The sequence below is a fragment of the Lottia gigantea genome (genome assembly GCF_000327385.1).
Source record: "Lottia gigantea unplaced genomic scaffold LOTGIsca_239, whole genome shotgun sequence".
NCBI lineage: Eukaryota > Metazoa > Mollusca > Gastropoda > Lottiidae > Lottia > Lottia gigantea.
The window spans coordinates 99,408-113,571 of NW_008708703.1; the positions used below are offsets into that span (position 1 = coordinate 99,408).

The window sequence follows — 14,164 nt, forward strand, 5'->3', positions numbered from 1 at the left end:
TTTGATATTCTTACCTTCACAGTGCCAATAGCCAGGGCCAATTTAACAAAATGTCTATAAAACGAACCACAATATTTCAAGTTGATAATAATTCTGTGTTTACTATTGATATAAAAGTGCTATTTACTGTTATCTTTCATATATTTTACATGTTGTTTCTCTTATTTTCTATGCCATGGTTCGTTCCTTTGTGGAATTGCCTTCTTTCTGTCTCCCTCCTACAAGAGTTCTGTTATTTTTGCACATTAACAATAGGCGCCATTTTATATCCCATTTGAAATGTAAAAATCTTTCTGACAAGAGCTCATCTCATGCTGTTGAAACATGTTTCAGATACACAATCCTCATCAGGAGAGCTAGTTTTAGAAATGAAAGTTAACTTTCCAATATAGGACTTAATGTTAAGCTAATTGACAAAATCTCATTTCAAGCTGCTGTCTAGTGTTTTGGATTCACAATCCTCATCAGGACAGCTTGTTATATGGGTTGACCATTCTTCAAACATGAACCAGTTGTAACTTTTTGCATCAGTTCTTCAAAAATTTGCTTAAAACGTCCAAATTATTCCAAAAAAGTGCAAAAAAGACGTATTATCTCTATTATCTCTCTATATGTTGTATTTGTTTGTTGTTTGTGTTCACTTTATTAATTACTTTGAAAACTTTGAAATATCTGTAGAAAACAAGTGGGTATATATCTTTTGTGAATGGGGAATTATCCTCGAAAACTTAACTTGAGATGATTTTAGAGTTCAAAATTATTTGATTGGTCAATCACTAAAATCGATTAAAGAAAGACTTCTATTATCAAATCATGTTATATTTGATAATTATTATAAATTATTAATTTTGAGTGAAAGTTTCTAAATGCCCTGTCTTCTGTATCCATTTTAACTTTTCAATGGATTTTTGATCTGAATATATCATGGACTTAAGATAGACTACTAATTCTTATTAACATTTGCATCTTGTGAAATTAAATTTAAAACTTAGCCATTTATGACCACCTTCTAGAGACTTTATCTAGAGAATTTCTGTTTTGTTTAAGGGGTATATGAGTAGAATCAGATCTGTATTGACTGTATTAGATGATAAACCACTGTAAAAATCATGTTATATATGATTATTATTATTATTATTATATTTATTAGACATTTTGTATATTAAAATCATTGTAGAAAAAGGCTGGTTTTTTATTTTTTTAAGTGAATAACTTTGATGAAAAGGTATGAAGGTTAACAATCCATACTTCCATCGTAATAGGGAAAAACAATTTACTTATTCTGCTCTACAATCTTAATAACAAGGTCTTATTGGGGCTGAAAATTCTTTTTTTCTTTTATATCAGTCAAATATATTCAAGTTTTCTCATGCCCTTGTCACTGTCCCCTTCTATGACTTAACCCAGAGACAATATAGCACAGTGCATATTTTAAAAAGTTTGTGTCTATCATTTCTATGTAAGAACGACACGTTTCGAATGTACGACAGTGCCTGAAAAGAAAGGAAATTTAAAGAAGATAAAAAGACAAAATTATTTGAGAAATAGATCTACTTTATTTTGATCCAAATTGCTAAAATAAACACAAACATAAGATAATTTTATGGAATAAACAAACACACTACTTAGCCCATGTAAGTAAACACATAGTAGTGTAGGTCATAGAAGACCTTAAAAATCAGCCACACCCTTCATCATAATACAAATCTACGTGGCCCATACAATTTTGTAAGAACTTAATATCTATGTAACATAATCCCACCCCCTTTTTTTCAAGATCATATTACCTCCCTTGACACACTAATGGGGAGATAATTCATCATATTTTTTAATATTTTTTTAAGTCAAGGACCAAGTCCCTATTATGATTGCAGAGTATATTTTATAGCTGCTAAATGAATAAAAACAATGTCATTAATTTAAGTTTTCATTAAGTTCTCCAAAATGCTAGATTTAACACTTTCTTTTTAATAATACATGAGACTGGTTAATTGAGGCTGAAAGAGGGGCGCAACTCTAAATTAGAAGATGGACGTCGTCATCGGCTTATTTCCAAACAATTAAAGTAAACTGTCAAAAATAGTTATTTATGTGATCGAATAAGAGTGAACAGCTGTCACCTTTTGTACAGAAGTGAATCGTCATCACAGTCATGCCGAAATTGTAAAAATAGGGTGAGCATGGGTGCTGAAAATAGTATTTTGAGTGATTGTGAATGGGGAGAAAAATTTCCAGTGACTGCCAACTCGGACTGGTCGTTACAACAAGCCACGACACAGAATGGACTCAACATCACGGTTTTTCAACACAAGAGAAAAGACAGAAAAGAGGTTGATTTGTTAAAGAAAGCTGCGAAGGTAAACATTATTATTAGCAAAGATGGTTTAGCCATAAAATCAAGTCTTGCAACGGTAGGCTCAACTGTAACATTACACAAGGAAGTTTTGGCATGAGCAAGTAAGTGTGGGGCTGGGCATGAAATAATTCTGTATTGTGATGGGTGGCATGCTTTCAGATGCGTGAAATATTTCAGTGACAGTAGATAGATTTTGTTTATTTTAGATATTTATAGTTTTTGGAAATGATAATAAACAAACAAAACAACTATTATTATTAGCTGTGTGGACTCTGTGGAAAGAGTTCAGAGTTTATAAACCAAGTTGCTGAATAGCTTAGAAATGGCAAAGTGTATCTCCCATGGCAACCAGTGGCATTTTTTCAGAATCATTAGGAGAGGGGGGCCAAGTCGCGGCTATAGATCTTTCAAGGGGGGCCAACAGACAATTCTTTCCCTATGATTATTGATAGGAAATTTTAAATTGGGGTGGGGGGGGGGAGGCCAAAGCTGGGTCAACCTCTTTCTTTGGAGGGGCATGGCCTCTGATCGCAACTCGTACAGTTATTATTTTACATGATTTGTTGGAATTCGACCAAATTTTGACAGACAAGATAACATTTTAGAAGTAGTTTGAGCTTTTATGATTACAGTACCTATTATATATTTCAGTATTTGAAGACCATACGACATCCATCAATCCTGAGATTCATAGCATCGGGCGAGAGTTCAGAAGGATCCTATTTAGTCACAGAAGAAGTTTTTCCACTAGAATCAATCATTAAGAATTTGTCAGCCATTGAAATTTGTGCTGGTATTTATGAAATTTTAGAAGCTTTAGTTTTTCTTCATGACAAGGTGGGTTTATAACACAAAGTTTTTTTAGCAATTTTTTTTTTTTCTGGCATTAGTTCCAAGTGTTGAGATGTATGTCTGAGCTAGTGAATTAAGATTAACATAAAATTGGCAATTATATGGAGATCGGGGGCCTTATTCTCAGTTATTCCAAAACTTAACTTTATTAAAATCCAGATTTTAAGAAATACAGTAATCTGATTGGTTAACAAAACTTAATTAATAAGTAATTTTTAGTGATTGACCAATCAGATGACCGGAACACTAAAATCATCTTCAGTTAAGTTTTCAAGAATAAGGTCCCTGCTCTTATATAACTGATGATAGATCTTCAAAGTAACCAACTCCTATTGTGAGTTTCTGACGTATGTTTGATTAAGATTGAAAATAGTTCCTCTTAGCAACAATATACTTGCTACAGAAAATGGACACAAGTTAAAATAATTGTTCAACAAGAGTCTCCCAAACAAGAAAAATTTAAAGATTTAAACTTGGTTGGTTATAAATGTCAGTCAATCCAGAAACATTAAAAGATAACTGAAAGACACTGAAAAGTTGATAAAAGTCTCTGATACGAGGTGGGGTCTGACAGTTTTATTTCAGTTTAAGTTAGTTGAGTTCACTGATATAACAACATGAATTATCAATAGAGAGAGTATTGACCTATGTGATGTTTGAGGATATGAACCAATGAGTGTTAATATTGTATTCTAATTCTCTATTTCAAGGTTGGAATATCTCATAATAATATATGTTTATCATCAATCTATGTATTAAAAGATGGCAGCTGGAAACTCGGAGGTCTCGAACATTGTTGTCTATTTAAAGAAGCCACAGTTCAGTTTCTAGAAAAATGTCGAGCGTTTCGAAATGAAGATTCTGTATCACCTGAAGAGAAGGTAAAATAGATTGATTTAGAAAGAAATAAAATAAAAGAAAATCCTCAGAATTAGCTGTTATTAGTTTATGGGTAGAAGAGATGGAGATGTCAAAGGATGCCATATTTGCATTACAGTACTAACTGATGGAGCTTGATTTTAGCCATTTTTTTTTAGTATAAATCCTGTATGCAATAAATAATAAAAGAAAAACCGATTTGAGGTTGCAATAAGGATCCAGGCAATTATTATATATAGAGTACGCAATTTGTTTTTAATTTTAGCAGTTCACTTGCCACCTGTCTTGTCAGCAGTTTAACTGAGTTTGAGGAAGTAACTGTGCGGCCATTGTTGACTTTAGGTTCTTCATTCATTTGTACTCTAGCAACAAGTGTTGATTGATGTAGTCAATATTATGCAAGATTTCTTCCATGTCCAAAAATTGTGACATTCAGTAGATTCCAAAACTTTAGTTCATGTTTTATTTCAGGCTGGTAAGAGTGATACATCTGAAAGTCATGGTTATGTTCGAGATGTTTATTCTTTTGGTATGTTGATAGATCAACTGTTAGAATATCTAGATCCTCTAGGTTAGTAATATATCTATATTTTAAACTCTTTTTTTAACTTTATATTGTAATGGCTCAAGCATGATTGTAGAGTTTTTCATATTAGCTTAAATATTTATCAATTCATATCTAGATTATGGATTATGAGGAAGCCAATTTTTACATTTTCAGTTTTTTTAGTTTGTTTCTTTAGTCAAGCAAAATATAAATTCAAAAGGAAAACACAAAAAATCCATGATATTTGCTTTGTTTGATGTCTGGTGGTATTGCACATAGTTTCAATTACTAATTATTCTTCAAAGGAATACAATGCACTGCTTTTGATTATATTTTTAAACATAATAAGTACTTGCTACCAAGTAAAAATTACTATGAAAACTTAAAACCCCTAGTCTTTAGTTAATTCTGAAAACTTGTAAAATAAAAGTAGTAATGATTGCTATATATTACTATTTATTCTACCAAGACACACAATGAACTCTTTTAATTTATATTTGGTGTATCTGTGTAAAATGAAAGTAATAATGATTTTTATTTATTACAGGAAAAATAAAAGATAATTTTGAGAAGAGAATTCATACTGAATGTTTAAATATTGAAGCCAGTCAGAGACCAAATCTAAATTCTCTTTTAAATGATCCACTATTCAAGTAAGTATAAGAATACTGTTTTGAAAGCTTATATACCTGTTTCTGGTAAGTTTGATGGAATTGGAAGTGCAGTGATATTAGCCTATTAGCAAACCAGGCACACTCACTGAACAGAAGCAAGAAATGAATATTCTCAAAGATACTGTAATGATGGTTATACGGTTATGAGAGTCATCCAGTCAAAAGGTCAATTTGGATTCAATTTTATCTTGATGTATGTCGTAACATACCTGCATCAGTATGTGAAATATAAAAATGAAATGATTTGAGTTTTACGTCCTACTTTTCTGCACCATGTTTGCTATTGAAGACGGGCAACGCCATGCAGGGTACAATGAGCACCACCAACATATATTAATGACGAGGTCATTTATTCAGTTTGTTACATGATCAACTGCGTTTACACACCAATAAAGCCAGTGAGACCAACGTTTAATTCTTAATTGTTCTATCACTGACATGTTTCTATTTTTCAATTACAGAAATGATTTTATAGATATTATAAAGTTTTTAAAAAATATCACAGTTAAATCTGAAGATGAAAAGAAAGAATTTTTCAGGTAAGAGTCCATTTATTTATATTTTCAATATCAATTAAATATATGAGATACTTTTTATTTGGAAAACAACTTACAACAACTAACACTAAAGCTAAAATAAGTTTGTGTGTTCAGGTGAAAATGCCTTGCTTATAGCAGTCTTAATTTCAAAATACTGTTGCTTAGGATTTTTTTATTTGTATGTTTTTTATTTTTTTTATTTTTCAGTTCCTTAACATCCAAGTTATTAGCATTACCAGAGCCTCTTATATCCAGACGTTTAACTAGTTTATTATTATCAAGATTTATTTTACTGGATAATCAAGCCAACAAATTTTTACTGCCGCATTTATTAACCCCTTCAAATAGTAAGTTTACAGTTTTATATCAGAATTGCCAGAGAATACTCGAGGCAGATTCTCACTCCTAATCAATGAGTTGTCTTACTTTGCTCATATTCATAAAGTATAATATTGAAAATTCACCTTCCTGATGAAGATTGTGTATCAGAAACACACATGTCAATCATTAGCATGAGATGAGCTCTAGTCAATTATCTAACATTAAGTTAACCCTGATTTCCCAAAACTTCCGTCCTGATGAGGATTGTGTATTAGAAACACACATGTCAATCATTAGCATGAGCTCTAGTCAATTAGCTAACATTAAGATCTATATTGGAAAGTTAACCTCCATTCTTAAACAAGCCGTCCTGATGAGGATTGTGTATCAGAAACGTGGCAGCAGTATGAGATGTGCTCTAGTCAATTATCTAACATTAAGATCTATATTAGAAAGTTAACCTCCATTCTGAAACTAGCTGTCCTGATGAGGATTGTGTATCTGAAATATGTCAGCAGCATGAGATGAGCTCTAGTCAATAAGCAAACATTAAGATCATCATTGGAATGTTAATCTCCATTTCCAAACTTAGTTCTCCTGATGAAGATTGTGTATCTGAAACAAGTGTTTGTAGCATGAGATAAGCTCTTGTAGTAAATTATAATAACCTGTTCGTATTATTTTTCAATTTTTGTCATATATTTTAGATAATGAAAGATCTAGTAGTATAAAAGCAGGGAAGATAACTCCAGTTTTAAGTCGTGTTGTATATAAAGATCATGTGATACCGTTAATAACTAATATATTCTACGTACGAGAAACTAATATAAGACTCACTTTACTCAAATATTTCTCTGTTTATGTGGAATTATTCGATATGGAGGTTTTAGAAAATGAAATTTTTCCCCATGTAAGTAATGCTGCGTTCGATACCTCTCGTAATTACTACTTTAGGAAGTCATAGAGAAAAACTTTACGACACCCATTTTCACAATTTCTACTGCCTTCACCTTGCCCACATGGAAAAATGGCTAACATTATTTCATCGTCCATCTTTAGTAACAAAGTCGTGAATATCGTCTGAACAGTCTCCAGTTTTGCGCATGATTTTCGCACTTCGAGAAAGTCGTAAACACTATTTTCACGAGTGGTATTGAACGTAGCATAAAGTTGATTATGTTTTTTTAGTAAATCTGCTTGTCATATTACAAGCCAAATGGTTATTGCAATTTGACTTTTTAATTGGAAATAGAGAATCAAGTCGGCTTACATCACTGTCCATTGCACACTGCATGGTGTTAACAATCTTCATTAGCCTTATTAGGTGCAGAAAAGTAGGATGTAAAAATTCATTTTATTGAATTTTTCTAGTTGTTATTGGGAGTAAGAGATAATGATGATAAAATAGTGAGTGCTAGTCTCCACGGTCTAGCTGATATAGTACCTCTACTAGGAGGTGAGGTGGTGATTGGTAAATCTCGTAAACAATTCTTTACCCCAGGATTACCTAAGGTATGTTCTAAATTTTATTCTGGTATGAATTCATCGTTTACTGACCTCAATAAAAGGGAAAGACCTGTTTTTTTTAAGGGACGGGTTCTCCATCTGTTTGATCAGTCTCAGAAACATGAATATTTATTTTATTTTCTGCATGTTGCAGGCCTACAAAGTGGTAATTTTTTGGATAATTAATATGAGGTATATTTTGTAGGTAAATAATAAAATAATAGCTGATGAAATGAAGATTAAGTCTAGAAGTGTGTCTGATGTTTTTGATAAAAAGATTTTATTGAAAGATATAGCTGGAGGGTGAGTAAATGTTTCAAATAATATACTTTATTATCTGTGTGGACTCTCTGAAAGAAATGCTGACTTGAAAACCAATAAAACATTGTGGGCTATGTGAAGTGTGGACTCTCTGAAAGGGATGTCGGGTTGACAAACCAAAATAACCATAAATACATGTATAAGCTATGTGCACTCTCAGAAATGTGTATTTTAAAACAAAGTGACACTTTCTATAACAATTTCAGATAGACTTTACTTGTTTTAAAAATCAAGATAACAAATATTAATGGATGTTGTGTTTTCAGTAAAAACGGTGAGATATCAGTGGAAGAAGAGAAGAAAAGAAAGATGGCTGAAAGAGAGAGAAGACGTGAAATGGCTCGAATAAAACGTGAAGAAAGAAAACTAAAACATCAGGAAGAAACCAAGGGTATACATTCCTTATTTTTTTATAAGGCACTTTTTGTTGATGTTTAACATCTGTTTTGATATTTTGACTTAAAAACAAGAAATCAAACAAATACAAATTGTGATTTCATTTATTTATCAGACCAAAATAGATTTAAAAGATTTTGTACTAGGATTTGATTAAGCTATTTAATGATACTTTCAGATGAAGTTTACCTTTGGCTTCACACTTTTTTGATAAAGGGGAGTTTAAAGCCTATTTTCTCACTGTTGATCAGGTGTTCAGTGACGTCACTGTGGCTCTTTCATATATAACGTTGCCATGTTTTCAGTGGATGACGTAATTTGTGTTATGAGCCTTGCATTAAATGTGTCTAAAACGAGGTGTGATTAAGGTCTATAGTGGCTAGTATCGCTAGCAAGGCAGGGTATGATCACACTTTTGAAAAACCTGATGCTATTCTGTGACTTCATTTCTGAAAATCTATACTTATAATATTTTGTATATTTGTTACATTTACCAATGCAACAACAATATTATATGTTTAATCAAAATTTTGTAGCTGTCAAACAGAATGGTACCGTTCATCTTCCAATAGCAGACTCTCAGGAACCCATGGAACCAAGCTCCACAGATCTCCCAATGAATGGTCACATGACTACACACGATATAGAATTAATAGAATCAGAAGAGAGAGCCACTGATTGGCCAGAATGGGAAAACGCTGAACACAACCTAGAGATCAATGATGACCTTGAACCCTGGAATAATGACCCTGATCTTGACAAGTCAGAAAGTGAAAGTATCGTGTCTGAAAGTGCAATAAGTGAAGAAATTGAAAATCAACTATTGAGCATGCCCACTACAATTGAGGATTCGCCTCCACAGAGGAGCAAGCCATCTCTGGACGCGAGTTGCGATATAGATAATAATTGTCCGAGTGTGACCACTTCACTTAAGGAATCTGATTCCAAGAATCTTAAAAAATCTCCTCGCTCAAACTCAAATTCCACAAGCATTCCATTGAAGAAATCTCCATTACAATTGAAGACAAAGGGAGATAAGGCAATCACCAGAAGTAAAGTTCAATCATCAAAAACAGAAATATCAGTTGTCAAGGAAACGCATGAAGAGATCTCATATTTGAATAAAGATTGGGGAATGGCTTCACTTGATTCAATCACCTCAAGTCATGTGACAGTTACTGACCAATCGACACTGGTTGTAAATAAGACTGACCAATCACAGCCTACTGGGGATTCACGACGGAGTTCTACTAGCACAGGAAGTTCAAATTCTCGTAAATTACCCAAAACTACGCATAATCTCGGAGAAGAATTCGAAATTAAGAGTATTAAAGTGAAACCAGTGAGTGATAGTTTTGATTTTTTTGCCGATATGGCTCCAGAAATCAAAACAGACGACAAACTTTCAAAATTATTAGAGACTCCATCACCCAGTGCTAGTGTGTCTGGTTCTACCAGTACGAATGTATCAGGATTATCAAGTCCCTTAACTTCGGCATTCCAAGATAAGGACACAGACCACAGTAAAACAACCAAAAGTTCTGATAAATTTTCCTTGAATCAGATCTCTACATCAGAGGTGAGTATGGTATTGTTTTTTTATTCAACGAGGCTGGCAGAGGCTCATCGAGTTATACAATTTGTTCAACAACCATGAATGCAGAAATTGAATCCCTGCTGCAGAAGACAAGATAAAACATTCCAGTTTCCCCCTGTCAGTAAAGCAAATGAAACAAATCGCTTGGACAGTTTGACAATATCATTACATCATGAATACTTATTATTTCAATTCCTTGTTTCAATATGAGGTTTAACTACTACAGTGAAACACGGTAAATATGTAATAATTTGAGTTATATTGGGTAAGTCATATACAGAATGAAATAAAGTGATGTTATTAATGATTTTTATTACAGGATGTTGATGAGAATACTGGTACTGGTGATGGTTGGGGTGAAGATGATTTAGACTGGGGAAATGAATTCTAAATCTAACTTTATATTTCTACTTGGAAAACTACCGGGCTTTCTACATGTTAAATATTATATAGAACAGGGACTTGTTGTCAATTAAACATAAAGGGGGCTTGTGTTTAAACTTAAGGTGCAGTATGAATATTTCAGAATAAACTACGTATTGTTCTTAAATGGAAATAACACAAGAACGAAGTTCACGGCCATTTTGAATCACTACTTCGACTTATTGTCAAATTTTATAAAAGACTTTAATATTTCAACAAAGCCTTCAAATCATATTTAAAGGTTTAGAAATAGATAAATGGCTTTCTGTGTGATTTGAAGGCTTGGTTGAAATATTAAAGATTTTTCTAAATTCGACTGTTATGTCAAGGTAGAGATTCAAAATGGCTGTGTGTTATTTCCATGTAAGAATCAAACATAGTTTTGTATACCAATATCCTGAAAAACATGTGTTCACTGCCATTAGAAGATGTGTTATTTTTGACAGCTAGTCCCCTGCATGTTGATTGGGATGTTTATTATTGTATTGTATTGTTTGTTTGTTTGTGGGTTATAAAATATCTATCTATCATCTCCTGGCTTGTTAATTAACATATTCACTAATTTATGGTCAATTTGAATAAATTATTAAAACTTGGTCTTGTTATTTCTTTTCTCATTCTAAAAGTTTGATTTCTTAGGCCTTATAGATTTCTGGACAATTGTGGGGCTTTTTAACCTTGACAGTTATTCCCCATTCATCGATTCATTTTTCAAAATTTTCGCTCACTCGGTTCCTTGGACTACTTCTCTAAATAGCTTGTTCCGCCAACTTTATCTATGGATTTAACCCTCCTGCCCATTTCCTGTGATATTATCCTATATCCTGTATTTTGTGTTGCACAGGCCCCTTTATTTACACTATTTTCTGATGGGTGTTTTGGGTCTGTACTTGGAGTTTTCTCTGTTATATTATGGGAGCTTCAAAATCACCTTTCAGTAAGATAGGGTAATGTTTTTCTGACTTGATCCCAACAACCCCCCCCCACTCTCTATGGCTTAGTTCAGACTCTTGGTGAAGCCGTTTCATTCTCTTCTCTTGCATTTTAAAATGCTTCCTACAAAAGCTGCCAAATTATTCAATAACCAATTTCAAGGGCCAGGTTAGAAATAATTTTAGACTTGTAGGACTATCTGGATTCGGGAATAATGAGAATCAAACATCCCAGAGATCGAGAGGGATCACTACAGTGTTAAACAGTCCGTTAAAGGCAAATCATTCACGATGTCCAGAGAAGCTAAAAGCAGAATAGATTTTTCAAAAAGAAGTGAGTGTTCAGTTCTCTGAAAACTTAACACTAACACTGAGAGAGTTTTTTTTTTTCTAAGTAAAAACTTTTGAGGCTATGTCTTCTACTCTTCATCACTCGTCAAATGCATGCCTGAATATTACAATAATGGGATTGAAACAAGCAGCCACAAACATCACCAACTTACGAGATTTCAGATTGCATAATACGATATGACCAGCAGTGCTGATCTGGGCCTGGGGTGAGCTGGATAAACTAAAGCGACTAACAGCTGATAACAGGGTAAGTTGAGTTGATAATTCAGAATTTCTAGGTCTGGAGAATCAAACTATGTACATTGTCCTTGCCTGGAGTTTTACAGACAATTGGACAATTGACTGAACAAATTCGTTAGTACCGGAAGAATTTTAACCATAGTGACAGTGGCGTATTACGGCAATAATCTTAGAGCCATGCCCAGCACCCCTTGGGGCATATAAAATGAAATATTGACTGAACAAGTTCACATCTTGTGAGGGACCTACCAGGGGGCACAAAATTTTCCAGGGGAGAGGGGGGAGTCACAGGTCACTCTTTCACTATGTAAAATGATAAAAATTTGAAAGTTTTCCGTCTTCCCTCTAACCTGACCTCCCCACCATAGCTAGTACCCTCCAAAATCAGCACAGGTATATCGGGATACTTGGAGGCCCCCACCCCCCCCCACCCACTTAAAAAGGGCACTGATAATATTGTCTGTCACTGACTCTGTCCATAAAGAGTTCTTTATTAAATTTCCAGTCTTTCACAAATATTTAGATAATGATTATGATGTTTTCTTGATAAACCCAGCCTAGAATTCTTAGTTCATAGTTCATTCATCTTTCACTCAGTGTTGATTTTAAGTGGTTTAATGTGGGTTTGATTATCTCCTAACTAGTTTTAATTAACCACATACAGGGCTAGTTACTTTAACATATTTCTCTCTTGGGTTTGGGTTCCTTACACTTAAAGATGCTATACCACTTTTATTATTCATGAAACTTGGCTGTTGCATTATTGTCTTCTGATTTTGATATAGATGTGTTACTTTCAGACATTTCTTTGTGGATTTTCAGACTTCATATCTTAGAACTTGACACAGGTATGTGTGTGTGCATCCATGCACGGTAGCATGTGTTCAGTAGTGGCGCCAGGGGGTATTTGCCCCCTCCCCCCTAGAAAAATGATTTGTACCTGTACTATAGTTTTTTGGGAGAACCCTCTCTCTCATGAGAGGCTTGCAAATATGCCACATTTTGAATTCAGCCTCTACAATAAGTCCCCCAATGAGTCTTATCTATCCCCTATTTTAACCCCCAGTCTCAGAAGACTGGCACCATCAGTGAATGTGTTTATTTTCTCATCACCTTGGTAATTAATCTGATTATTAGTAAAATGAAATGATGTAAGAGAAATATAATTTCCCAGAAATATCCAGTTTTCAGTAGGACTTTTTTCACTACCAGTTTATTCAAGTCAAGTAAATGTTATTGGAATATCTGGTTTGACAGTGGTCGAGCTCCTTTAATAAAAACCCAATTCCACCTCTTGAATAGTGGTAGATGTTTTATAATATACACCAGTATCAGATTACACCAAGTTTAATCTGGTAGACCAACTTTTCTAGTTTCTAGTTGAATAGAACAAGTTACTCTCTGACTGACTGTCACACAGTGTTGTACAATGTTGTACAATGTAATAGTTTCTATAGATAGATAAGCACAGTGGTAGACTATAACTTACAGGAACTATACACTCTGTGTCTTTTAATCCTGCAGCTGCAGAAGGAGGAATTATGTAACTTAGTGCCATTGTGAACATTTGGAACTAATATTTTTGGAATTTATGTTAGATTTTGAATTACTTAATACACTTTTGAAATATTCAGATAGCTAAATGCATATATTCACTGTGTTTGTGTATGTGTAAAATTTGTCTTGGCACAAAGTATTACAGTGGCTAGAAATTGATTCCTTTGCTTTCTATCCTGCTATTTGTATATCAGAGTGTTGTGATAAGAATGTTTAAAATTTACTGACATCTGTATCTTATCTTAATAGTCATCTAACACTTTAAATTAAATGAAATGGAAAAGTTAAGATTCTTTGTGATGTTTATTCTATGGTCTACTGAATTATAAATCATATTTGTGTCTATTTTTATAAAAAGTTTGACACGATTTTTAGCCAGTTCCTGTTTATAGATTTGGAGTGAAAATTGTGTCAAAGACATTTTATTCTCTCTCCTGGAGGCAAAGTTTTAAACTGGGAATAATTGGTTCTTTGTTTGTCCACTTTAGAAAGATTGCCTAGTTTTACTTACTGATTGGACAAAGTTGAAGTGTCTAATGTAGAATGTGTGAGAGTTGTAGAATAATGAACTCTTTGTTTAATCTGTTTTAAGTATTTATGTGTGGTTTTGAATAATATTTTATGGATGAATTTGTGATATCTACTGTTATTTGTTTTCAAGAAAGATTTTTGT

The 14,164-nt window shown here is 33.3% G+C and overlaps 1 protein-coding gene across 1 annotated transcript; it reads left to right on the top strand.

Annotated features, from left to right (window-relative positions):
* The first annotated feature begins 2,074 nt into the window (after positions 1-2,074).
* LOTGIDRAFT_239407 (hypothetical protein) lies at positions 2,075-11,006 on the top strand. Its single transcript, XM_009055223.1, has 13 exons — positions 2,075-2,357; positions 3,008-3,193; positions 3,919-4,089; positions 4,559-4,658; positions 5,182-5,287; positions 5,770-5,847; positions 6,055-6,194; positions 6,876-7,078; positions 7,540-7,680; positions 7,880-7,977; positions 8,262-8,386; positions 8,928-9,970; positions 10,308-11,006. The coding sequence occupies exons 1-13, from the start codon at positions 2,181-2,183 to the stop codon at positions 10,377-10,379; spliced, it is 2,640 nt and encodes an 879-aa protein (XP_009053471.1). The 5' UTR covers positions 2,075-2,180; the 3' UTR covers positions 10,380-11,006.
* Positions 11,007-14,164: the final 3,158 nt, after the last annotated feature.